Here is a 27,607-nt window from a genome sequence, read left to right on the forward strand (position 1 = left end):
AATGACACACGTGAATATTACTCCTGCATGATCTATTATCATTCCAAAACCAGTATAGTTGAATCAGATCACTGGTCAGTGCATCAATGCATTTTAATAGATACATACAGTTGAATGCAAAGGTTTGGCTGTACTTGCTTAAATGACGTTTTTTTTTTTCTGAGAGACACACATCCCCTACAGAGAACACACTTCTACACAGTAACTATTTAATTGCTGAATAGTAATAGTGAATTGGGAGGGGATAAAACATAATGTGCAAAATGTGCCTGTGCACATAATATAATATTTTTTCCATGACGTTAAACTTTGCAAATATCTAAATTGAGCACTGATTTTTGCAGAAAATTGACATTTGTTTATTTATTCATTTATATTCACTTAGAAAATCAACAAAATGTTTAATTTGACTAGGGTTGTTCAAACTTTTGCACATGACTGTACATAGAACGTCTGTTTTTACTCTTCTTAAATAACACTGGAAGCTCAGCAGCGCTGTAATTTGATCTGGGCAGTGAGCTGTAGTGTGAATACCACTAGATAACAATGACTACAAGCAGCACTGCCTGTTTTTCCACCCAAATCTGTTGAAGCCAACAGAAACCTGCTAAAGACCAGGGTTACCATAGAACTCCCGTACACCACTCCTCCTCTGACAGTTCCTCCTGAAGTCTCACTCTGCTTCACTGTAAGAAATACACCTCCTTGTGGGGGAAGCTTGCAACAGCCCTGTGTGTCAAAGTAGGCAGAGATTATGTGTTAAGAACTTTATACAGGTCTCAGAGGAAGCCCGTGCTAGCCCTCACCCTCCTAGCGCTGGCAGGGTGTCGTCTGATTGGGAGAGTCTAGTGGGGGGGAACTGGGGAGAAAAGTGGGAAAAATGTGTTAAGAACTTTGTGTTTGGAAAACAAATGTCAAACCACAGGGCATTTATTTTAAACAGATCATTTGTTGCTGTCCGAAGAAAACCTTGCATCACCATATTTGTCGTTTTTCAGTTTTTGGCATTATTTGAAAATGCCTATTGCCCTCTGCATTGTGTATAAACTTCATGATGCATGGACCAGAATTACTTGGAAAACCGTCTGGTTCCATTGACTTACATTCAAAGTGTGGTAGGTTTTTTTTCTTGTCCTTTAAAATTGTCATTTTGGAAATATGACGTTTTCTTCTGACAACAGCACATTCCAAGACCCTCATTATTTTTGTACAAAAAGTGGCTGTTGTGTTTCAGTTCATTATTTGCAGTTTTTTTTCGTTTTGTATCCGAATTGTCTTCATACACTCCTGAGTTCATGATCCCATCAGTAAACACAAGCTCACAGCAGAAGTAACCTAAAGAATGTTTATTAAAGTTCACCAACATACCTTTTACTCCCTATTCCATATATGGAATCTAAGCTGCAGAAACTGTTTTTGTGTTGTCTTGTACACCATCCCAGTTCCATGTATCTACCTAATCAGCCTACAGCAGTTTGGCACCACCCATATACACTGAATTTATAAAGAGTGTTTCAACCTGCTCTTCTTTTTGAATGATGCACAATTCAGGGCAGCCAATCAAAACAAAGCGTATTTACTACCACTCTACCACAAAAGCATAGTAACAAAAACAGCCTGTTTAATTCTAAGACATAACAAGAGGTTAAAGTGTCCAAATACTTTTTGTGGCACCTGTCACTGTAGATTTAATAAATCATTAACTGTTCTCCACAAGTGTTTTTAAGAGCGTATCGTCGCAGTCTAATGAAAATGAGCATCTCCAAAATAGTAATTTTACAGGAGAGGGCATTCATTTCTTTCAATGCAAGTTGATGTAAAGCCGTTTTATTCCGGGCAATGTCAGACCATTTCTTTTAGTCCAGTCCTCATTAAATTTTCCTGCAATATAAAGGGCACCTACCATATTCAAAGGCTGTAGAAAAGCAAAAATGGAGAAAAGCAAAAATAAATTTTTTTTTTAAATGGAGTTACATATTTTTCTTTATTATTTCAATGTTTTTTTATTGACTTTTTGAAAGTTTTTTGAACTGCAGTTTTTTGGTGAGTATATTTTGTTGGTTTATCTATTAATGAGCTTTGTTACTTGAGTTATGTTGTTGCATAAGAGAAACAGGTTATTTATAGTAAGCAGCGGTTTTGAGGAGGACTTTTGGGCAGCAATTAATGTGAGTGTGTGTGTGTGTGTGTGTGTGTGTGTGTGTGTGTGTGTGTGTGTGTGTGTGTGTTCACAGAAAAAGGTGATTATAGTGTGTTTGGTACTGGTGATTCTTGGCATTATTGCGTTGATTATAGGTCTATCTGTAGGACTGAAAAAAGGATAAGTCACAAATTTCACATTTGGTGAGTAAATGTAAGACAAGCCCTGCTGGAGTCTGCTTGTGCCTCTTTGGGTGTTTGGAAAACAGGGTGTAGGTGGGGTGTATGTGTCTGTGTTTATAGGTATTTAAAGGTGGGCAATATGGTTAAAAAAAACACAATACTTGAAGACTATTTATACTGAATAATATACATCACAGTATTAATTTTTTCTGTGAATAAAATGCAGAAGCACTGGTGACACAATATAAAAAGGGTTTCAAATACTGTGAAGTACTTTATATTTTAATATTTACTAGAGGAACAACAATAAAAATCAAACAGTAGGTAGAAATCAATTATTACAGTACTATAGACTGGTTATTGTAGTTTTTGTGGTTATTGTAGGCTGTATAATTGACAGTTTGCAAAATACAGACAGTTCCGTGTTCCTGTAGTTACCTCTGCTGTGTCCATCACACATTCAGCTCAGGCTAACATGTAACACTAACACTTCTGCTAGCACCTAAAAAGTTCAGTAGGAAACCTCACAAGTATACAGAGGAGTAGCTCTGAAAATACTTTATCCAAAAATAAAATGCTGTTAGATGTTCAGTGCAGACATGTAACTATGAGAATAGACCAAATTTGAATCATACTGATTTACAGGGACAAATAAGTGATACAGGATTCTAGAAATCATGGTCACATTAATCATATCTTTTAGGCACTGGATGTTAAAGCAGCATGTCTAATAAGGAGGAGGGTTGAGCTAACAAAGCTGCCCATTCAAGTGAGTTAATGCTTTAATTAACACTTGAGCTGGTCAGAGCAGCTGATGAGATGCTGAGGAGGACACACCACCTTGTGCATCTGATAAAGTCTTTCAGCAAATTTAATGGAACAGTAGAAATGATGGCATGTACAAGTACATTAATATTTATCTTTACACAGAATATTTAACACGTTCTGAATGTGAGCACTGTACCATCCTGTATAATCTGGTCGGTATAAGTTAACTTGGCTGATTCATCTCATTACTGCTCCGTAACGCTGTTAGCCATGATATTAAAATGATTTTTAAGAAAGACAGTAACCCATAGAAAGTAGTTACAGCTATTATAAGTCTGTCAGTTAGTAGTTTCATACAGCACTTTTTAAATCTGAATTACAAGCACTTCAGTAGCACCGTTTCACTCCTCCTAGATCAGGGATCGGCCACCCAAAAGTTAAGAAGAGACATTTTTTCCTTTCACCAAAAATCAAACCATCTTGGGAGCCACATTTGATGTTCATTTTACCATTTTCGCTGTAAATGTCTCAGTATGTGTTAATATCCTGGTGTAGGTTAAAATATATAAAATTAACCCGCTGAATTTCTTTGTTCTAATGTAAGCTTTAGCTCAGCTATAGCTGCTTTTCTCGCATCTCTAGCAGGAAACTTTTCCGCAAAAGTAATTTAATGCTGCTTGGAGACAGTTGTAATTGGCTGAAAGGCAGGGGAGTCATTATTTTGTAAGTGGTCAGTAGATCCAAGTCTGTGTTTTCATTAAACATGCAGTTGTTCAATGTTCCACAAGTACAGACAATACCCATGATATGATTGTTCATGATAAGCATGATAGTAATAACGTTAATAATGACAATAGTACCATCATATTGCCCGCCCCTGCGATCATTAATGCATTGGGGTTTTAGGTGATTGTGGTAGTTTTGCTTTTTCAGGTCATCCTTTCTTTCTGGATTCTGGGATTTGCTTTATTCTAGGCTTGGGTTGACACATTATTATTTTAGATTGCTGTGATGTGTCAATATCATGAACTGCAAAGAAATGTAAGGCCTGTAACGTAATTCACATCAAATATTTACAGTGCTATAAAGTATGCTGAAGTTACCAGCTTGACCATGATCTGACCTGCTGCTAAAAGCATGTGGGAAGTGTGGTCAGAGTTAAAGGAAGTGAATACTCCACTGTTTTTCAGTCTAATGTTTGACTACTGAGTCTTTAGCATGTGGTTGATTATAGCTGTAAAAAATGTCCCTGTAATTTGAACAGAACAGAAAAAATCTGACTCAGAACTTCTTTATAATAGTGGCCAATGGGCAGATGCTGAAGCTTAAAAATGTGTTTATGTTCAGCAGGTTACCATATGCCAGAGATTTGGGAGATAAAGATCAGGTTGAAAAACGCTGGAGTATTCCTTTTGCTTAATTCAACTTATTTTTTCCCAATGAAAAATATTAAAATACAGAAATTTTGACATTGCCCAAGCCTAGTGTACTCATTCTCTTACGCGTTCATTGTTTAACACCTTTCTTTCCCGCTGGTTCTAACAGTTCGGCTGCTCTAGTTTTTGCTTGTGTTGGTGGTTGTGTTGTGGATACTGACAGGCCTTTGTTCTCTTTTTCTCTCTCTGGTAGAAAATGATCATACTGGGTGTGATCATTGTCGTGGTTGTGGTCATCATCATTATCATCATCCTCACGCAGACACTGTGAGGCCCTACACACGTCACCGTCCACTCTTCTGTTCATCTGTGGCCTCGTAGTCCCTTTCCCCCCCGCCATCCTGTCACTCTGTCCCCCTCCCATTTTCTACTGAAAGCCAAGAATAGAGATCAACAAGACAAGACAAACACCCCTCCCCCTTCTATTTGTGGCTCCGCCCTCTTCACCCTCCACCAACTGATGGATGACTCCTCCCATGGCTTTCTGAAAATGTGCTTTAATCAGATAAAGCACTTGCTGCTGGGGAAATCGCAAAGGGAATATGTTTCGTGTAAACGGACAGAATCAGAACAAAGAATAAGGAATTTTTATTCAAGTATAGAGTGGAAGAGGAAAACAAAGACCTCTGCTTCCCACCTTAATATCTTTTAAAGATGTTACTGGCTATTATTTTGAACCTACAAGTGCTCTTACTGTATTTTATAACTTATGTTTTTTTTGTTTGTTTTTTATTTAAACCTTTAATACATTTCATCCTTCAACATCCCCTCATATCAAGTTAAAAATGAACATATTTCACATTTAACCATTTCATTTCACTTCATGGAGTCTGTGGAGTCCATGAATCTGTGGAGGATGACCTGCGTGACTTCATGATCGTTTTATGGTGCTCTGAATGTGAGCGTGTCATTTGTATCCAGTACGTTCATACTTTGGTACCTTGTTTTTCATTTCAGTTGTACCTAGTACTACTGTAACTATCACACAGCTAGATATCAGTCAGTGTCCATATATTGATCAAAGTTCATATTATATCACTGTTCGGCACAGTTAATACTGAAAATTCAGTGAGATTTTAAAACGAGAATGAATGTATATTAATGTATTTTCAATTTAATCATTGTGAGACTGGTTAAAAAGCACAACTAAGACTGATGAAGCAAAATTTGGTTGTTTTACAATTTTTTTGAATCCTCACTCCTGCCTGTGAAAAATTCAATTTTATTTGAAGAATAAATGATTGTATTTTTAAGTGATGAAGAATTCAAGTGAGCGAGTGAGTGGTGTCTGTCCAGTATAAACATTGTCTCCTGCTGATTTTAAGGACATAAGAGTTCTGATAGCTAATGATTTTGATTCAGATCATTTTAGTTAAACAGAGGTGGGTTGTTGTCTCAAAATGTGATTTATTTATTTTTATTTTTTTTTCCTTCTGCTGAAATGTATTATCTATTCTAAAATATTGTATAGGTATAATATACAATTAGATGCATACAGTTAAGGCACCTAAGCCCCAATTGCTCCCTGGGCGCCGTGGATAGGGCCGCCCACTGCTCCGGGCAAGTGTGCTCCCTGCTCCCTAGTGTGTGTGTGTTTCACTGCACGGATGGGTTAAATGTAGAGGTCTGATTTCACAGTGTGCAAAAAATACAGTGACAAATGGTTGTAAATTCTTTCATTCATTCATTCATTGAGCAAGATAATTAAGTAATTAATTTCTGTTGTTCTGTTGGTTCAGCTCCTGGACTGCTTTGCTGTTGCTCACACATCTCACTTTGAAGCTTTAGCATTTTATGATAGACTCAAAGTATCCAAAAAGAAAATAGCCTAACAAACTTAAATTGCTATGTTCATAGATTGTGAGTACACAAAAAGGTTCTGTGGGCTTGACATTGGAGAATCATCCTTGTAAGGTCATCAGCCCTTCTCCTGGAAAGCCACCTTCCTGTGGAACCTGCCCCACCTGCCCCTGCTAACTAACGTCTTCAGCGGTCCTTAATTGGATGGACCAGATGTATTAGTCTTCGGTGAGGATGGATGAGGCAGCATCTTGGATGCAGCTTATACCTAGACTCTGCAGAAGGGGAAGAAGGGTTGGTGACCACTGTCCTAAAGGACACAGTTAAATCTTGTATCTTTCTCCTCACTAATCCAGGACAGAAAGAGTGTTCCGTTACTCAGTGGTCAAAATGGCTTCACATTTGTCGCCCGTTATGCTTGGGACTGAGGTATTTAGTGCATGGCCACGACTTAGTAAGGCATGGGAATGAGAGAATTAAGTTGTGGCCACGTATTAGGAGTTTGTTCCCAAGCCTTACTATGTCGTGGCCATGCATTAGGATCTCGTACCCCTCCCTTACGAAGTCATGGCCAAAGCTTAATTATCCTGTTCCCTTACCTAAATAAGTAATTGCTATGCATTATTATTATTTATACAGGATGTCACTGCCTCTGGTTAAAAAAAAGGACTTTTCCTTGAGTTATTATTTAATTGAAATTATTATATTTTTACTGGAGCATTACTCCAGGGTCCCCCCCCCCCCTCCCCCCATTGCTGACTGATATGATTATCAGTTCTCAGTAACTTAGTATATTCATGTATTCTGCTTCTTTGGTTGTTACTCAAATTTTTGCTGTATAGTATTTAAAGCAGCATCATTGCTGTTTTATTGATGGTATTTCCACAGGTACAACAACTTTGTCAGCTAATTAATCCGTAGGTTTGCCTCTAGAAGAACAGCCAGGGCATATTGAAATGGCCGCAAGTGACGAGAACAAAATTTGACTGACTAAGTTGGTGAAACAGTTGGTGAAGATGAAACAGTCTGTTCTCTACAATGTCTTGCCTGTGTGAGTCCCAGACTATTCAGAAGGGGGTGCAGTCTCACAAAGCTCACTGGTTTTTATACAGTAACCATTATATAAGCCTTGATATCCATTTGTATATAAAGTGTAAAGTGTATTTTATAATTGTGTGGCAATTTCTGCATAACTAACTCATTACAATGTAAACAGAGTCACAACAATAGGACCTCGAGAAGCTTGCCGAGAGCAGTTGTGGTGACAGGAACAACACATCTGAAGAATGTTATGCCTGTAAAAGCTCCCTCACATTAAAAAAACATGCATAAAGTGGTTGTTAACACATTGCCTAATGTGGGAAACATCGTTTTGTGATAGTTTTAAGATAAGCTTTAGGCCTAAAATGTGCTTTTAAATTTAGAGCGGAGAGGTACATGCAGGTTGTATGGCCTAGTGGTAAGTAGAGAATTGTTTTTGTCAGATTTACACCCTTTTTACCCCCCCTATACATTAAGTGTACAACTCAGAAGATGAGTAGGTTCACTGGTCATTTTGGATAGGACTATTTTGGACTGTTTTTTAAATATTAGATATTGAAAGTATATTAAATATTGAGTTTCTCTTTAATATACCATTTCACATCAAACCACTGAATGAGTTAAGTCAATTGTTGAATACATTAGAACAGTAGGTCTCTACAGTAATTTAAAAAATGGGTGAAATCCTCCTTTAACTCTATATTTATTAACAGAGTTTTGTTGATAAGGCCCATGGTATGTTCATGTCGTGCCTCTACTTCTTTTATGGCCTGAGCACGATGCTGAATACAGTCAATAAATTGATCTTGCGTTATTGCAGTCAGAAATACATCCTTACCTGATAGAGGTAGATTATGTTTGAATCCAGCCACTTACGGACAGCGTCTGCTCTTATCTCATTCAGTCGTGGGTAAGCGTCTGACTGTTCTAATGTCTCTTATCTCTCTCACACATGCTCATGCACACCGCCCTCACACAAACCCCTTAATGCTCCCTTGTTTTTCCTTTCCTTCAGAGAAAGGAGTGATAGCCTGTATTTATAGACCTGTATGGCCTAAACGAAAGTAAATACGAGTAGAGCAGGAGAATGTTATCATGTGATGTTTGCTGCTGATCTTTTTGTCTCTTTTCGTCCTTTTTTTTTATTTGCTGTCACTTTTCTTCATCGCTCTATTTTTTTTTTTCTTCTTTTTCACCTCTCTATCATTTCCTCTTTCTCCCCGTAGAAAAAGATGATGATCATGTTGTGTTGTGTCATTCTGGGGATAGTTGGCTTTTCCTATCTGTACAGCTTCTTCTCATAAAGGTGTGTGTTCAGGTAAAATGTGTTTATGGTTGTATGCAACATTTGGACACCCCTGGTCAAATGACATGTTTTGTTGATTTACTTGGTGACAGTAAATTAACACGTCATCCACAGCTAAATTCAGCACATTGGGTGAAGCATAAAATGTGGCCTGTACAAAAGTTATGACAGTTTTTAAAATGATTATATCTTTTCATTTTTTGCTATATGTTAAACTAAAAAACATGCTGATATTTGCTGAGTAATGCAAAGTTTAGTTTGCTCCCTGTAGAGGATGTGTACTTAGAAAATTAATAAGACATGACATTTAACCAGGTGTTCAAACTTTTGCATGTAACTATGTTCAAGTCGTGTTGTTTAAATGAGGAGTCAATAATCTGCCCACAGAATCATGCAGCCCAACAAATACTGTTCAAAAGTTTGGAATCAGTAGTGATACATGAGTAGCACTTGTCAATTATGGAAAGTAGTAACAGCACCATTTCACAATAAGACCACCCTTATTGAATGTTGTGTATACCCTTCTATACTCAACAAAAATCAGGACACCCTACCCCTAGACATGAACATGCAAAACAGAGGGCCAAGTGGTAGGGGCGAGGGGTAAAATGGGACTGGGCCATGCTGTCATATTGTTTACTACTTTAACACATTCTGCGTTTAAAAATACACAAAACGTGTCGTCCGTAAGTGGGCACAGAAATATTTCAACATATATTTTGTTAAAAGTCACTCAAAATGTGTTGCATCCAACTGAACACACTGATGTTTCTATAGAGACCGAATGTGTTATTTAATAACGTGTAAGTTTTTATAGTGTAGTTGGTCAGTGTTCTTTAAGTATTGACTCTAATAAGCAGAAACGCATTATGTGATGCAAATAAGTGTAAAGTAATTCTAAAGCATCGTCATACTGCTCAGCCCCAAAGTAAAACGCCAACTCGGCCTGATAGTTGAAACTGAAGAGCATTATCTCAGTGTCTGTCAACTTCACATATGGCTGAAACAAATACAGATGATATTTTAGAATACATAAACAAGCTTCCATGCCACTTTCAGATGTTTTTCCAGTATTTTTGGGATTATTTTCATTTTGAACTGCACTGCTGACCTAATATAGTAATGCACATCCACTCTTTGCTCACTATTGTTTTTTCAGGCTTACAGAATTTCCACCACAAGGCCATCATTCATCCAGCTTATCTCTTCACCCGGTCTCTCCTGCTTTGCGGTTCGTGTCTGAAACATCTTGTTTTGTGCTGCAGCTTCACCATCTCCACACTTATCTCACCATCATTCAACCTGAAGACCAGCAGCAGGTTCACAACAGTAAACATGGGACAATAACTCAACAAAGATGGACTGAGGAGCCAAAGTAACAGAAAATGCGTCCGATTAAACCACATTTATGTAGTTTTAGGTTTTTTTGGCTGTATTTGTTGATTAAGCTGTGTGTATTTATGTAAAAGGTGTTTGTATGTGTATTACCATCTTTCATAAGGGGTGTGTTTTTGGGGGGAGGTCTGTTCTGTCCATTCGTGTGTGATGTAATAATCTATTAAACTCATACCACTATAAAGTTTGCACTCCTTGTTTTTCATTTCTTCTTTTGCTCAGCTTGTTGAGAACAATACAGCGAGTATATGTTGACAGATGGATTCTTTGCTGTCAATACTCACAGTGACCCTAATCCCATCGAACAACCAATCGGTGTTTATCCGCAGCTTTTTAAAGAGGCTATATTGTGGCGAAACAAATTTTCCTTCCATTTCTCAAATAAGAGTGATATAATACAACTCCCTTTCCAAAAGGACTGGGACATTGTACAAAATAGATTTAAAAACTGAATGCAATAATGTGAAAATCACTTAAACCATTGAAAAAAAGTACAAACACAACATATGGCAGTGGTGTACTTTTCAACTGCTGCTTTCTTTAAATCAAAGCAATATTTGACTTGACCGTCTACTGCCTTAATGTAAATGTAGTGTTAGGTATAAGTGAAGGTTGGAAAATGCTGATGAAGATGTATTATGACGGTTTTTGATGCACTAAAGCATAAATCAATCATAAAAATAAAATCGAAGAAAAATGCAGGATGTGGTCCCTTTAAAACGATGTCAGATGCTTTCTGTTTGACAGCAAACAATGCAACGGAGAAAAAATGTGTACATGTAGAGCATTTTAAATGACATCCACGTCCCCCCTAATCCCCTCCACACAAGCAACCCCCACTCCCAAGATTTCATAATCCGTTGTTCTGCTTTTTTCCGCTCCTGGGACGCTGATTGGTTAATCCTGTGTTAAACGTGCTCTTACGTCTCCGGATCTCACCCAGTAAATTCTTAGCATCGCGCATCACACATGCCATTTATTGGCTGTATAATAAAGAGACACGAGGCGTGGTTAATCTGAGGACGGCTGCTTTAGAGTGACGTGGGCGACATCCAATCAGCGCGCGGCTGTTCCACAACGCCGCGCTCTCATTGGCCCTGGTCGGGTGCCAAGGGCGGGCCTTAGAAACGGCCGTGCCGTGTGTGTGTAATGACAATCTGCAAATGGCGGATGGAAGCGGACCGCTTTAACTTTATCCTACAATAACAATAAGCGTATCGAGTGAGAGCAGAATGAATTGCAGGTTCAACTAGGAAGGGCAAGCCCATTTTGTTCCCGTTCACCGACCACACCGCCTACAAGTGCTGCGCCAAAGCCGAACGACAGCCAGGTAACTATATTGTTTAAAGGTCTTCCAACACCGCTGGCTTGTTTTGTTCCCGTCCAGCGCTGTATGTTTACCCACAAGCGGTGGGCTGAGTGTCTGTGTCCGGCAGCGAGAAGGCTGTTAGTGGGCTGCCTGCATTAGCCAACCGTTTGCAGTGTTCTTCCACTTAACGCTGTTTTAGCTTCGCGCAGAGAGTGTTAGCCGCCTGGCTAGCTACTTCTCCAGTTAGCTGGCTAACAAGCAAAGCAGACTGTGCACCTGCAGCTTTTCAAAATGATGTTTGCTCGTTTTTTCTTCCTGCAAACAAATAAAATGATTGTCTTCAGCGTCTCGAAGCATGACCACTTCACCCCTAATCTCCTCAGTAACCTAACATAGTTGCACGAAACTGAAGTCAGTTTCTTGTCCGAATTTTCCCGTTCCACCTTAAATGGTGCAGCAGTTACGTTCTGGCTCCTGAGGCGCTTGAACGTAACTGCTGGACCGTTTAAGGTGGAACGCAGAATTACGAACAGGAAGGCTGCTTTACAAGTTTGCGAACATGAATTCTTGGTCAGTAGGGAACTCGTGTTGCTCCACTGAACTTAAATGAAAGTAGAAAGTAGAACCGAGCAGTGCGAGCTCGTTAATTCTAATGGCTATCTGCTGGCTTATTAGTGAGTCATTGTTCAGTCTGTCCAATCAAGTGAGGTGGACACAGCTGATATGGATGAGCTATTGTATAGTTGTCTCTTCAAGTACTTGGTGGCTGCGTCCAGAACCACCCACATACTTCTATGCTATAGGTCCTGTACTAATGAATGCACTGCTAATGGATATAGGTGGTGGCACTTTGTAGTAAGCAGTCGTGGATGCAGCCTCATTACTTTTGAGACTCGTGTAGGTCCAGTAAGTCACGCTAGTAACCTAAGTTTGTTTGAGACCTTTATCTGCTGTCATAGATCACGCCTCCACACTCGGAGCCATCGTACCTAATGCAGATGTTCCTTTTCTAGGCGATGGAGGAGAGCCAACCCCGTTACAGCAAGCGCCTGGTAAGCATCCTTTTAACTCTTCAGGCTGTAGCATATCACCTTCGTGTCATTGTGGTTTCTGGAAGACTTATTTTAGGCCTGGTATTAGTGCTGCATCAGAGCAGATGCATAGTCATAGAAATAGAATCACCTGCAGTCATGAGGTTTTCTCAAGTTCATGTTTATTGAACTGTATTTTTAGAATGCAGAAATGTAGAAAATAATGAGCCGGATTCCCAGACGTCTAGTCCTGGACTACATTTTCATTTCAGTGAGCCTCCATTCAGAATGCTGTGTAGTCCAGGGCTAGGCTTAATCCCTTTCTGCGAAACCAATCCTAATGCGGCTTGTAGAGCTTTATTATTAATAATGTGTCGATATTGTTTGACCATCCCTGGGTGATCTTTAACCACCTAGACATGGAACACATGCAAAATGGTGAAGATGCATGAAATGCAATCAAATAGTTTCTAGTCTCATCACCCTGACATGCACTGGGTTTCTTGCACAGGGGTTAAACCTAGTCTTGGCCTACACTTTCTTGTTGTTGGGAAATCGTCATTTAGAATGCTAGTCCAGATCTAGGCTTAATACTTGTCCAGGAAACCAGCCCATAGCGTCTTTGTATGGATGCTGATATCTTATTGAGACTTATATACACTGTATGTGCCTCACATTAATTCTCTCTGCACACCTCTCTTTAGCGAACAGGAACGCGACGGCGTTATCAGGACGATGGCATCTCAGATGATGAGATTGAGGGCAAGAGGACTTTTGACATAGAAGAAAAACTTCAGAGCAGCTTCTTTAATTCAGACTTGGTCAAAATCATGGATGGGGAAGGTTGGTTTTAGACCTTTTAATGGGCTAATCACCAACATCTCAGTAAGATTTTACACACATGTACCTTTTAACTGTGTGTGTTACTTTCTTTAGACTTCACTTTCGAGTACATCCAGCGGGAAGGACTTCGGGACCCCATCATCTTTCCTAAAACAGATGGTCTTGGCATTCAGTATGTCTGTTTAGCATCAAATTTTTGATCTGCTTCCACAGCCATCGGTTCCTTTCAGAACATTTCCAACGTTACTGATGAAATTTGCTTTATATAAGTAGTTTAGTGGTATAAAGAGAATGATTGCTCATATAGAGTACTTACACATTATTCAAGTTACAGTTACTTTAGTTTATTATGTGTAGCCAGATAGGCTGTAACATGAGGTGTGTATCTTGTTTTATCTCCTTCAGGATGCCTGATGAGGGTTTCAGCGTGAGTGATGTGAAATTGTTTGTGGGTAAGAATGTACACTTTGGTTTCTTTTAAAAAAATTTTTTTTTATAATTCTTATATTGTTTGATAATAGCATCCTTTTATTATTTTTAAAATAAAAACAGTTTAGTTTTTGTTAATGACTGCTAAGTTAGCTGCCTGTTTTCTTGTTGTTGTTTTTATTTTTTAAATGTTATTTTTTCCCATTTTATCTTTGTTTCTTTGATTATTATTATTTGGTACTGCATTGCAAGTGAGGCTTCTCCCTTCTCCTTTACCCCCCAAGGTTTTCATTTGAAATGTGTGCTGTTTTTGTCTGTTATTAGGCAGTCGAAGGATGATTGATGTGATGGATGTAAACACTCAAAAGGGCATTGAGATGTCAATGAGTCAGTGGAGGCGGTATTATGAAACTCCTCCTTCAGAAAGGGAAAAGCTGTACAATGTCATCAGTCTTGAGTTTAGTCATACGAAACTGGAGCATCTCGTCAAGAGGCCTGCCTCAGTATGTATGCTTGTGTTTACAGATGCCTTGCCCCACCCCCTTAGTACATACGCCAGAATCCTTCTGAGAGAAATTCCAATACGTTGCTTTGTGATTTTCAGGTTGATATGATCGACTGGGTAGATAATATGTGGCCACGGCACCTGAAGGAGAGACAGAGAGACTCCACTAATGCCATCATAGACATGCAGTACCCCAAAGTACAGAAGTGAGTTGCTGTTCCATGTTCACAGTTCCAGAGGGTTCATATTAGTGCTGGGCACTATCGATACAATCCAGTGTCATGATATTTTCCAAATATATGGTCATGATATCGGATGATATTTGAGTTAGCATTAACAAAATAAATTAACCCTATGCTGCCTGAGTGCTCTGGTAAAACAAGCTTTTTTTAAACCTGTGAAGGTTTAGGCATCCCTGGTCAAGTTATTTTTTCTAAGTGAGAATTATTAAATACACCCTCTACAGTAAACAGAATTTTGCCCATTTTAATGCACAATTATTATTATTTTTTCTGAATTTAACATATGGGGGGGGGGGGTATAAAACATAAATAAATAGTGCAAATAAATAGAAATTGGCAGGAAAATGCCAGTTTGTGACTGTGTATAAATGTACTATTTTTAATTAGTTTTTTATGACTGTGGAACTGTTCTTTCAGAACAGTCTGAAGCATTTATCCAGAAAACTAAAAAACTGCTCGGCAACAGGAATGCCACTGTATAATGCTCAGGATCTTTTATGTATATTTTTTTTATGTATATACGTTCTCATTTTTGTTTTTGGTGGGACACTACTTTTTTGTCTAAAATATATAAGAAAACTACCCATTCTTATATTTTTGTTTTTTTCATTCTGTCTATCTTGGCAAATTTATTGTATGTTTTTATGGTTGATCTCTGAACTGTTGTATTGTCTTGTGCTTACTGAATTCTACTGTCTTGCTTACTTGCACTGTATGCATGTTTGTCACTTTTACTATGTAGTCTAGTAAACACTGGCCCTGTTTTGTATGTTGATCCATGGCCTCAGAGGAACATTTTCGTTCCACTGTATATTTGTTTACGAACAAGAACGTTCTTAATCATCCGATGCAAAGTACTGGGATGATTATCAGGCTGTGCTGTCTTTTGATCTTTCTTTTTCTTTTCTGCCTTCCTTCCTTGCAGGTATTGTCTGATGAGCGTAAAGGGCTGCTTCACAGACTTCCACATAGACTTTGGCGGCACATCAGTCTGGTACCATATCCTGAGGGGAGCCAAGGTGAGAACCAAACATGGTAGAATTACTGCATGCACTGTATTGTTACTGAGAACCTCTTGAATGAGTCATTCTCAGACCTTAGTTTCTTTTTATGTTCATATGATGCTTTCAGCTATGATTGTTTATGGAAGTAATGTGGAGACAAAAACGTTCAGCTGATTTTTGGTGCTGATGATTTGCCTTCTGACCCTTGGATGAACCCCAGGTGTTCTGGCTGATTCCGCCCACACCACAGAACCTGGAGCTCTATGAAAACTGGGTATTGTCAGGGAAACAGGGTGACATCTTTCTTGGAGACAAAGCCACCACCTGCCAGCGCATTGAGCTAAAGCAGGGCTATACCTTCATGATCCCCTCAGGTGTGTACACATGCATGCACACGCAGTCCGTCCTAACTTCTGCTAGTAACTTGTGCGTAAAATGTGGTCTTTTAGTTCCATCCTGGAGACTGTACTGTGTTGTTTTTATGTTAAAATTGTGAGAGAAGTAGTAGCTGTGGCGATTGACTTGATGTGATACTTTGGAGTACAAACTGCAATTTCAACAGTGATCTGATCCGTGTTGCAGGCTGGATCCATGCAGTATACACTCCTGAAGATACGCTGGTGTTTGGTGGGAATTTCCTACACAGTTTCAACATTCCAATGCAGCTGAACATCTACAACATTGAGGATCGCACACGGGTTGGTTTAAAGCTACACTTTTCCAGAGTTTCGTACATTGTGAGACTTGCAAATAGGAGGAGTTTTATTATCTACTGTCCAAGGCTGTATTTCAGTTCCACCTCAGACTAACATTTCAGTTATGATATGGCTAAAATTGTATATTACTATATAATGAAAAATTCAGAAGCTTTTGGTATATATGGCAGTGGATATAATTTCAAATAAATTTTAAGATGCTCAAGTACATGTTTTACATGTTAACTGTGGCTTATTATTCTGTCTTTTCATATATTAATTTTTAGCAATCAAAAATATTTCTATATCTGAAAATATCTGAAATATTTTTGTATGAACTATTAAACAGAAAACCAAATAATATATAGTCAGTTTTGTTATGCAGGCCCACCAAAGATAGTGCTAAATGTTATGTTGTGTCGTAATTTCTACAAGGTTGAAGTTTTATATTCACCACCGTTTTGTTCAAACCTTCCCTTCCACCTTAAATGGTGTAGCAGCTCCATGCAGGTGCCTGTCCAGGATGTATTTGCTGCAGCGTGAAACTGAAATTGAAATTCATTCAGTCAAGCAGCTTCTGAGGCGTTGCGAGAAGCAAACAGAAATGCTCTCGTGTCCGTGTGAGGCTGAGGCTGATCCCAAAAGGCAGGCCATTGTGTCTGCAGCCTTCAAAACAAAGTGGATTACTGCAGATGCAACAGACATCATTGCAGACAGTGGTTGAGTGTCCTCTGTGCTTTCGATTGAATTTAAAACATGACAAACGTTCTTGACTCAGCCATTCGGCCAAACTAACTAGCTTTAGCATACTGATTTTTTTTTTTTTTTTTTTTTTTTTTTTTTTTTTTTATTATTCCCCCCCACTTCTTTCTTATGAATTGCTCTCATTTAGTTTGTGTCTCTATCCCTCACTTATAGGTCCCATCTAAGTTTCGTTACCCATTCTATTACGAGATGTGTTGGTATGTGTTGGAACGTTACCTCTACTGTCTGACCAACACCTCTCATCTGACACCAGAGTTCCAGAAGCACTCCCTGGGTATAGGTGAGTACAGTGAGAGACATACAGACATATGTCTGCATCAGCTGATAGTCTGAAGCACAGCCTCCAATTTCATAAATTCCCTGCTTATTTTTGGTGCGAAGGGCTAAAGAAAGAAGATTACATCAATCCAAACAAACTCGATGGCCATACAGAAGACAAACAGAAGGAGGAAGAAGGGGAGGGGCAGGAGGAAGAGGAGAATGATGTCAACAAAGACATTAAAGAAGAAAATGAAGAAGAAGCCCCCTCCCCGCCGGCCTGTCCAGGTGTGAAGGTGCACTTAACTCCACTTGAGCTGGAGGGCCTGTGGCAGCTACTGCACAAACTAGAGGAACTGCCAGCTCACAAGAAGTGTGTCCCCACAGGAATCAGAAACGCTCCAGCACTTCTCAGTGACATCCGGGTACACCACTCCACTATTCTCATTGTAACAAATGAAAATAGATAGACCAGTTTGGGTTATTACTTGTAGGACATCCTTACATATGGGTCATTTGATTATTCAAAGTAATTATCCACTTGCATGCCAATTATTCCAAGTAAGTTGTCAGTGCAGCAGTATAATTAACTAATCATGCTCTCATAATATGTTCTGATTACTGTTTAACAATTCCCTCATCACACAATCCACAGGCTGTGCTAGAGGAGCATACCAATGATGATCCCAAGTTGTCTTACACTGGAAAGCCCATTGTCACATGGCCCAAAAGGGTAAGGCCAAACATTAGTGTACACCTTCACTAATAGTACTAAAATATATACACACACACACACAATACTATCAAAAGTTTGGAGACTTCTAGCAGTGTTTTCTTTAAAAAAAAAACAAAAACACAAAGGATAGTGCTATCATGTGTATGATTTGTGACATTACCTTGGCAATACTGGCAAGGTTGTTGTGATGCCAGCACACATAACTACTTAAACTTTGTTTAAATCACCACTGGAATGAAAATCATGAGTTTGATACCCAGTGATGCTACAGCAACCCGTGGCTGGGAGTCCAAAATTGTGTAGTTGGTCCGCTATAATTGTTGGGTAGACTATTCTTCTCTCCATCCCAGTGCACTGAGATGTCCAACAATGTTAGTTTAGCGGCAGTTTGAAGGATACATGGGCTTGGGACTAAGGAAGCACATGGTCAGCTTCACATTCTTAAAAAATTAGCAGAAACATGTTAAGTAATTTGAGGCAAATTTACATATCAGTTGTACCAGGTGTCCCAGTAAATTGGGTTTAGTGATGTCCCTACTTCATATTCCCAGTATGAAAGCATCATGTGATGGAGAGACCTAGGTAGCTGGGTTTGAATAGGCCACAACTAAATTGGAGTATTTAAAAATATCACTCTTAATACCAAAGATATTACTTTGAGAGACATGAATGTAAATGTGTGCATAATATACCCCAAATGAGTAGTCAATAGTTGTATATTACCAAAACTAACCAAATTCACACAGACATATGCTTTCTTTCTCTCTGATTGCAGCCGTCATGGTATAGGCCACCCACTCCTCCCACATCTCTGCTTTACCGCTCACGGGCTCCAGGCTCAGGTCCCATGTTAGCTCCAGTGCCACGGCCCGTGAAACCACCCTCCTCTATCTCAGCTCTTCGGCGGCGGCGTGTGCGGTGCAAACGTTGTGTGGCCTGCCTGCGCGCAGAGTGTGGGGACTGCACTTACTGCAGGGACATGAGGAAATTTGGAGGCCCTGGCAGGCTTAAGAAGACCTGCATTCTCAGACAGTGTCTGGCTGTAAGTGCTTGCATTTGTAGCATCTTGGTGCTAGATTTTTTTTTTTTTTTTTTTTTTTTTTGCTCTGTAATGTACTTTGTGAGTTTTAAGTGGCTGGTTTAAATGCATCTTTCTCGGGATTGAAATCTTGTAACCCATTTCATGACGTGCAACACTCAATAACAATAACAACATGGTGTGGCAGTGCTGTGTCCATTAAGTTTTTGTTATTACATTACATCAAGGTCTATTTGTACCATTGATATATCTAAGGGAGCTGTGGAGTCACTCACTTTGACCTTAAATTATATAAAAAATTTTAATATGACTAATACAGAAATTATAGATAAACTAATTCACTTGGTTTTATCATGTGTGTATTATGCACTTCTTACGCCTGTGCTCTCTTTCTTCAGCCGGGACTGCCTCTGTCAGCTGTGTGTGCCATATGTAAGGAGGGAAACCAGGAGGCTGAAGGCTCAGATGCCACACAGACTCTCATGGAATGCTCTGAATGTGCTCAGATCACTCATCCAGAGTGTATAAAGGTACACTTGTACAGGCTCAGTGAATGCATTTACATTCAAAAAGATTTAGCCGATTGAATGTGCTGATAATTTAACGTGGCTTCGATCTGATTGTCTGTGCGTCGTGAAGGTGCCAGGGGAGGGTGTAATCAATAAGGACCTGCCCAGTTGTTGGGAGTGTCCCAAATGTGTCCAGGAAAAGAACCGAGAGGTAGGGTGTACTGTGCACTAATGTGCTGCTTCTTCATATGCTGTGTAGTGTTTCTCCCACCCTATCATGTACAATACAACGTATAGTGGAGAGAGTAGAGCATGAGGAGCAGTGTAGCTTGTAGACTACTCAATAAATACATTTTATGTACTAGATAATTAATTTATTTTTATTTAGGGTAAACTCTAACCTCTCACTCTGACTAACATTTAGCTTAGCGTTTCAGCAAAGGATCTCTCCAAGTTTTTAGTTTATAACAGGAACTTATTGTATGGCCTTTTTTCCACTGTCGAGCCACTGGTTCCACTGTTGTTGGAACCAGGCACACACGCGTTAGCTTAGCCTAGAAGGCTACGGCTTTCACTACACAACAGGTTTGATTTTGGCCTTTTGTTACTTCAACACCAGACGACTTCGCTCTCGATGAAATAAGTTTATATCATCTATATTTGTGAGAGCAGAGCACCAGTAATGTTGAATAAAATTTGTACAGGGTGTTTGGATCTCTTTAGTTAAACTAATATAGTTGGGAGAGGAGCCAGCTAACATTTAGCACAGCCTCAAACAACACAGAACAGCTATAATTTCAGCTTTACATCCCAAGCTACTAGGACTTTAGTCATTATCATGTAAACTAGTGTCTGTAAAGCTTCTGTTAGTCAGAATAGAACCTGTTCTGTGGTGCGTAGAGCCCGGTGGTATGCTAGTTAAGCTAATACTAACAATTAGAAATGGTGTTAGATTGAAGCTTTGATGTTTGTTGAATGGTGGATTTAAAATTGTGCCCTGCTGTTATTTATCTGGCATCTACATGAGCAAGCTTATCTGTATTCTGCTGTGGCAGAATACTGACACGTAGAACCAGTTGGCCAATAACTGTCATAACATCATCCCACCGAATGGTCCAGAGTGTTGTCAGCTACCTGTGCCAGAAAAAAGTGCTCAGGCCGGTGTTTAAGCGTTTCATATCAAATCGTGTCTTTGTGGAAAAGCCACTGGGACAGCTATTCTAAGCAGTCAAAACCATTCGGGTCTGCGGTGGAAAAGAGGCCTATGTGTACGATGTTGCCTACAGCTGAAGAGAAAACAAATCTTTTGAGGTGAATCAGTTTATTTAGTTCACTCAAGACATGAATGGCTACTCAATTTCCTAAGCAAGTTAAAAATTGCCTGGCCACATTGTGTCGTGGTCTTGTTTTGGCAACATTAGTAATAGACTGTGCAACCAAAAGCTCAATCAATTGTTCCTTTAATTACTTGTTTCTCCTTTTAATTTAAACGTGGTGTTACTTCTGAACTTCAGTCTTCCAGCAGTAGTTCTGAAAAAGAAGCTGAAAGCAGCGTGACCACCGGCTCTCCGTCCTCAGGCCCTCCAGTCAAGCGGGCGTACAGGGAGGGCATTGGAGTGGGGGGGCTGCGTTGGGGTCTTCGCAAGGGTCGGCCACCACTCTCACCCTCTTCCTTGCCTCTGACCCGCTCCAGACGCCAACCCCCACCCTCGCAGAGACTCCTACTGCAGCACCAGCAGAGCCGCAAGAGAGTCAGTGTACTGGAGCTACAGCACAGAAAGAGGGTAAGGACAACCACAACACCTGTGCTTGATTCATTAGTAAAGACATAATTTCTATCACTTGCTTAAGTAAAAGTGTTGCAGTTCTGTTTTCACATGCATGCAAGTTTGTAAAAATTATGGAGGCGTAGCTTTTTACAATATTGCGATTATTTCAGTCAGTTTTCATTCATAGAAACGGACATGACAAACTTATCAGTCTCATCTTAGAATGATTCTTCACATATTAGTATTTACATCTGTGGCAGATGTTTGCTGCAGTTGCAACTCCTGCTTCATCAAGAGAAATGCTTTAGGTTAAATTGTTTAAGTTGAAGTGTTTAGGAAGGCCTAGGCTTTAGGTTAAAGTGGAACATTCGGTTAATTTTGGCCAATATATATATTGTCCATATCATTGTTCTTTCTTTTCTGCTGTAGATAAAACTAGAACGGAACAAAATCCTCCAGTCGGTAAGACTTTCATCCCTGCTTTGTCCATATGTCACCATGTGTGAACTTGCCAGCATCTGCCTACATTAGCTGCTGTGATTACACCTTCATTGCCCTGACCCGCTCTATGTTGCTTTTGCTTTATTTCCTTTATTTGTTTCCATCTTTGTTTTTGCATCTTGCCGTCCTTCCCTTTTTTTTTTTTTTTTTTTTCCCCTGTCTTTCTTTCTCTCAGCCACGTTCGCCTGTCTCTTTTTCTCCAAAGCTCCTGCGTCAGCGGAGTTTGGAGAGAGCCGGGCTGGTCCGGGCAGCACTAAGCCGGGCCAGGTCTCACGGGAGAGGGCTGCCAGCCTGCCGGGGGAGAGGGGTGCGGCTCAGAGGCGGAGGAAGAGGCGGTGCCCTGAGAGGACGGACTGAGAGAGAGGAAGGTGGAGCAGACAGCAATGAGGAGGAAGGGCAAGAGAAGGAAGAGAGGAGAGAGAACGGGTGGGGGGGCAAAGAGAACCGGCCACAGAGACACGGGGGGCGGGCGAACGAAGAGGAAAATGGAGAGGGACCACAGAACGGAGAGCGAAAAAGGGAGAGGGACGAGGCTGCAGAGCACGTGCAGTCAGACTCTTCAGTGGTGCTTGGTGATGATGTGAGAGGTCAGAGGTCATGTGTGACAGTAACATTGCGACCATCCAAGGGTAGGCGAGATCCCAGCACCATCGTTCCCAAGCTGGAGGCCAACGTCTCCCCGAGAACCCTCCCACAAAGCCCTAGAGAACTTTATGGCAAGTCCCTGCTCCGCCCACCTCTCCGAAACGGGGTCCGGAGCTCTGATAAAGCCAACCTTCACACAGAGTCCTCTCACACACAAGCAGTCAGGTCACACACAGACAGAACAGATCTCCATTCTCCCACACTGACCAGAGGCACCTCCAAACACTCTCACATGGGCCGGAACCTGAGATGCAACTCTGGGGAGTCCCACCACATTGGTAAGAAGCCTCGAGTGGACAGAGCAAAGCCCCCTACTTCGTCTTCCTTGTCCAGACCCAAGTCGTCCGAGCAGAATGGGGCGAGTGAGCCTGGCTGGGAAAGGCTAGTGTGGGTGTCTGTCTTTCGCTATTTGACACGAACCGAGCTGTGTGTCTGCATGGCCGTCTGCAAGAACTGGTACAAATGGTGAGTGTATTAATTACAGGTGACTATTGTTCGAATCCACAGATATCCAAAGTTATCAAAGGAATCATTTACTAAATTAGGTTTCCAAATAAGGCATGTGTAGTCTGAAATAAATCATTCTAACTAAATTCTTGTAATTTCTTGAATGAGAATGTGACAGTGCCCAAACACAAGCAGCTAATTGCATTTCAGAAGACAAAACAACAAAACGTAGTGCTTACTTTTGGAACGTCTAAATACTTTGTTTAAATGTTTGGATGTTGTAATAACAAAAACAGTCAGAATGGCAATTTTATTTACGTATATGTGATGCGTTAAGATCCAAGACAATTGAATATATTTCATTCTTTATTAAGAGCTTCAGAATGTTTGCTTACCCAAAGGGATTGCCAGAGAGTCAGTACCAAGAACCGAATCTTGGTAAATATTGAAAAATGTTCAGTTATCATTATAGTTTGTGTGTTTAAAAAAAAATTAAGAAAAGAATTGATTAAACATTTGATTGAACAATTATTATCATTTCCTTTATTTACTCATAAGACAATAAATCAACAGCTCACAAAAAACCTGTAATTATCCCATAATAAAATACATGCTCAATAAATCATCCAACAAAACAGGTGTTTTGTAGGGACTATCAATAGGCTTTTGTAAAGTATCTGTATTCTGTCTGGTGAACTTCCCATGAACCCTTGTCCTTGTACTCCCCAAAGCAGATATGCTGTCTTATCTTGCACTCCAACACTTAGTTAGAATTTACTGCAGGTGGTGTTTTGCGTGTTCTAATTGTACTTTCTTGTTGCAATAGGGGGTGTGATAAGCGGTTGTGGACGCGAATCAGTTTGAGCCGCTGCCAGTCCATCAGTCCACAGGCCCTCTCTGGCATCATCAAACGTCAGCCAGTCACACTGGACCTTTCATGGGCCAACATATCCAAGAAACAGCTCACCTGGCTTGTAAACCGGTTACCAGGTACATATACACTGGAATGCATACTCATACACATGCTGGTTTGATAGCGTGTTTATTTCACTTTATTCGGTTTCACTCCCTTTCAATTTCAGGGTTAAAAGATCTGGTATTGTCAGGATGTAGCTGGGTGTCAATCTCTGCTCTGAGCTCTCCCAGCTGTCCATTGCTGCGCTCATTAGACCTGCGCTGGGCAGATGGTGTCAAAGATGCACAGATACGAGAGCTCCTCAGCCCACCAGGTACACACTGTCTGACAGAAATGCACTTTGTCTCTATTGTCTCCAAGAAAAAGAGAGGTCACAGGACGTACCCCAATAAACCTCAAAACTCAAATGCAGGGGAGGCAGTATCATAAAATCTTTTGACATTTTAGACACAATACAAGATCTGTACTGTGCAAAAAGCTTTATCTGGTCACTAAACATTTATTTCCTAATAGTAACACTAATGTAAGAATATATACCAATAAACATTACCTCAGTACATTTTGATTTTAAACCTGTTTACAACCCTTTTCTGACCCTCCTCTAAGGGCAGCCCATTAATTGTTGTTACTATTTAATACCAGTTCATCTAATCAACACTTCATCAAAGTAAATTATGTATACCAGTAATGGAATTAAACAAATCCATACAGTGCCTGAGCTGCACTCATGAGAAGAAGAAGCACTTGCACACTTCTAATCTGATCACAACATATCAGTAACTTTTTTTTGACATATAGATATCAGTATGTTTAATTATACTCATGTTTGTTAGTATTTCATTTGTTACGTAATGTTTTACAAGTTACTGCACCCATAAAAAGCTTTTGAAGTTTTTTTTTGTGAACTATATAGGAGTTTCTGTCTTTTTCACATTGTGTGTATGTGAATTTTTGTATACAGGCAGTAATAACCGATCCCAGCTGCGGAACATGCAGTGTTTGAGGCTGTGTGGTTTGGATGTGACGGAGGCCACTCTCAGGCTGATCATTAGACACATGCCCCAGCTGACAAGGCTAGAGCTCTCTCACTGCCCCCTGACTGACAACGCTCTCAACCTCCTCACTGCTGTGGGCTCCTCCACACGCAACACACTCACACACCTAAACTTAGGAGGTATGTGAACACACAAGCTTGCACTCTACAGCCCCAGAATTTATAGGAGAAACATACACACATATTCACACAACCCAGCAGGTGTAAACATGTGTGCACAGTTGTAGACACATGCATAAAGGAAAAGTCTGTCATACATAAAATTACCACATAGGCATGATTTCTTCAGTTAAACTTGGTTTATTTGAATGAATTGATTTTAAAACATTTACCATCTAAATGAATTGACATTTGGTAGACTGCAGTTAGCACATTTTGAATACTCTTGCAGTTTGTAATAGAACTTCATTAACTTGTTTGATGTAGCATTGTTCGAATACTGAAATCACTACTGTGACACTTTTTTCACTATTTAGTGATTCATTGTTCATTATGCTGCACCGCACAGTGAGAGAGAAAACCATACAGTAAACAGTTTACTTAAATGCTGAAAAAAGTTCATAAAGTTTTATCAGGTTTGTGTGTGTGTGCGTGCACCAGTTTTTCTCATATTTAACAAATGTGGGGTGATTTGAAAAGATTCAGATTTCAAAATGATTTACTTGTAAATCATTAAAGAACAATGTAGTAAACTGTAAATGCTTTAAGGAGCATAAATTTGATGTAATTTTACAAGTGTTGAATGTGAACCTATTCCAGCTATACAAACATCAACACCATAGTCAAATTAATATCATACTAGATTGAGCATGTTGGGTTTCACTGCACTCACGGCTCTTTCAGTGCAATTTCGGAGATCATCCAGTGTTGTGGAACCAACACCGACTGCTCTGAGCTGTTGGAGGTTCACTGCCAATGAAAATCACGTTTCACAGTTACGATGGATTCACTCTTATTGAAGCAGAGAACACAACTCTTTCTGCTCAGGGGTCTCATCTCCTCGAAGACTTGAAGGGAGCCATCTTTCGGTGACAGTCAGAAACTCTGACTCCCTCTTTCAGCTGGTTTGTGATTGGTTCCTAGGTGCCTCAAGGTTGTAAATATATGGTGCTTTGAAATCTTTGAATCTTTTTGAATCACCCTGTGTTAGAGTATTCTGTGCTACTTTGAAACATGAGTGCCTTAATGTGAGCACAGTGCCAGTGATGCTTTCTCAGTCACATCCTTGGTAACGTGACTACTCTAGCTGACATTATCTACAACATAATGTTACCTCAGCACACTGAAAACGAGTCATCACTACCATTGCGCTGATTTGTCTTGTGTGCTGGCTCATTAGCTAATCTGAAGGTGCAGCATCTTTTACTCAAGCCTTATCCAACATGAAAACCTACAGGGACCAACAGATTTCCCTTGCCTATAATTGAATAGCAGAACATATTTTCAAATATACAGCTGTTTTCTTTTGTGCTATTAATTTTATTTTTTAATACCAGCACCAGTTTACTCAGTTTTTGTATCAGTAGTAAGAACTAGGATAAATTAATATTAGCTTGAAGCCCCCTTTTTGTCTTTTCTTCTCAACAGTTAACCAAGTATCTGTTCATTAGCTTTTATGGACACTTGAACACCAAAATATTGTCAAAATGAACATCCCTAGTCAGAAACGGAGCATCATAGATGCTCATTTATATGCAGTTTGCCCCGTAGTGTTGTATATTTTAATGAAGTCTTAAAGGTTTCCAGGTTTATCAATTTTCACTGATGACTCAATTAATTTTTAAATGCAGTACATTATTGTTATTATTCTGTTCTGATTTGTCCAAATATAATCAACAGTGACGGAGGTGTGTTACACATTAATGCCAAGTGAATTCATTCATACCCAAGGTTTGAAAACCCTCACTCTCTGACTTTCAGGCTGCAGTCGTCTCACGGATCACTGTCTACCGTACCTGCAGCGTTTGTCCTGTCTCTCAGTGCTGGACCTGCGCGGCTGTAAAGGAGTCTCCCGGCAGGCCTGCGAGAATTTCATCTCAGAACTGTCTGTCACTGCTCTCTACTGCCTATCAGACGACAAGCTCATCCAGAGGATATCATAGAGCCCGGCCTTCTCTCAGAGAGAAAGACTGTTGGGAATGGTGCCAGAGTATGTTTGTATGTGGGTGTTAATAAGGTGTGTGTGTGTGTGTGTGTGTGTGTGTGTGTGTGTGTGTGTGTGTGTGTGTGTGTGTGTGTGTGAGAGAGAGAGAGAATGGTTAGGGTTAGAGTTAGTGTGCCTGTTTGTATGTATGTGCAGGATGGTCAGCAAAGTTGCTCTGTTTAACAGAGAATTTAGTTTTATGTATAGAATGTTAAGAGTGAGGAGCTTAAAGCATCCAGAGTGGAGCTTACGGAGAAACATGACTTGCTGATGGGTACCTCTTATTTGTAATTAACTATTTCCTTTTGTTCTGTGTATACACGGATACTGCAATTGGCAATCATGTCGATTCTCAGGCCTGTAATGCCGTAGGCTCTTCCAGTAGGAGTTTAAACAGGTGCTATTCCCCGACAGACTCTTTTCTATTCCAGGGCAGGCCTGTTTGCATGCCTCTCCTGAATCCATCCCTTTTGTTTTTTTGACATTCTAACTTGTCTTTTTTTTTTTTTCTTAGCAGCGTAAGGGTGTTGGACTCCTGTCTTTACCTCTGACTTTATTTTACAAGAGGAATACCTTTCTGTTCTTGATTCCTCTGAAGAGTATAGATATATATATAAATTTATATATATATAACCTTATGTAAATGTATTCCTCTCTTGTAGTATGCCAGAAAGAATCTGTAGCAATGTAATTATTTTT

General features: G+C 39.9%; 2 protein-coding genes and 1 long non-coding RNA gene across 15 annotated transcripts in view; 2 read left to right on the top strand and 1 right to left on the bottom strand.

Moving 5' to 3' along the window:
- stx3a (syntaxin 3A) overlaps positions 1 to 10,259 on the top strand; it is a 39,098-nt gene extending 28,839 nt beyond the window's left edge. For 2 of the 11 annotated variants that reach the window (XM_037540481.1, XM_037540479.1), the window contains exons 10-11: positions 8,594 to 8,673; positions 9,833 to 9,970. In XM_037540481.1, the coding sequence (XP_037396378.1) occupies positions 8,594 to 8,671 (78 nt within the window). In that variant the 3' untranslated portion in view covers positions 8,672 to 8,673; positions 9,833 to 9,970. Of the gene's footprint in view, positions 1 to 2,234; positions 2,344 to 4,719; positions 5,791 to 8,593; positions 8,686 to 9,832 lie in introns of those variants that run through there. The other 9 variants (XM_037540475.1, XM_037540477.1, XM_037540482.1 and 6 more) reach the window with 7 other exon arrangements.
- On the bottom strand, positions 586 to 8,277 carry LOC119263858. The gene is made up of 2 exons (XR_005130563.1): positions 8,206 to 8,277; positions 586 to 729 (listed from the first exon to the last, which is right to left on the bottom strand). It is a non-coding gene; the product is annotated as an uncharacterized LOC119263858 (long non-coding RNA).
- A 940-nt stretch (positions 10,260 to 11,199) lies between the features above and the next one.
- kdm2ab (lysine (K)-specific demethylase 2Ab) lies at positions 11,200 to 27,586 on the top strand. 3 transcript variants are annotated; one of them, XM_017692097.2, is made up of 23 exons: positions 11,200 to 11,398; positions 12,337 to 12,429; positions 13,113 to 13,251; positions 13,345 to 13,423; positions 13,657 to 13,703; positions 14,005 to 14,183; positions 14,285 to 14,391; positions 15,353 to 15,446; positions 15,652 to 15,805; positions 16,014 to 16,129; positions 17,045 to 17,171; positions 17,273 to 17,574; positions 17,805 to 17,882; positions 18,661 to 18,927; positions 19,323 to 19,454; positions 19,564 to 19,644; positions 20,948 to 21,217; positions 21,632 to 21,664; positions 21,879 to 22,813; positions 23,622 to 23,785; positions 23,878 to 24,024; positions 24,673 to 24,885; positions 26,686 to 27,586. In XM_017692097.2, exons 2-23 carry the CDS (start codon positions 12,394 to 12,396, stop codon positions 26,865 to 26,867), a joined length of 3,882 nt encoding a protein of 1,293 aa, XP_017547586.1. In that variant the 5' UTR covers positions 11,200 to 11,398; positions 12,337 to 12,393; the 3' UTR covers positions 26,868 to 27,586. The 3 variants fall into 3 exon arrangements, with proteins under 3 accessions (XP_017547586.1, XP_017547585.1, XP_017547587.1); XM_017692096.2 differs by having other exon boundaries at positions 12,391 to 12,429; XM_017692098.2 differs by having other exon boundaries at positions 12,391 to 12,429; positions 21,909 to 22,813.
- Positions 27,587 to 27,607: the final 21 nt, after the last annotated feature.

Source organism: Pygocentrus nattereri, chromosome 8 (genome assembly GCF_015220715.1).
Source record: "Pygocentrus nattereri isolate fPygNat1 chromosome 8, fPygNat1.pri, whole genome shotgun sequence".
NCBI lineage: Eukaryota > Metazoa > Chordata > Actinopteri > Characiformes > Serrasalmidae > Pygocentrus > Pygocentrus nattereri.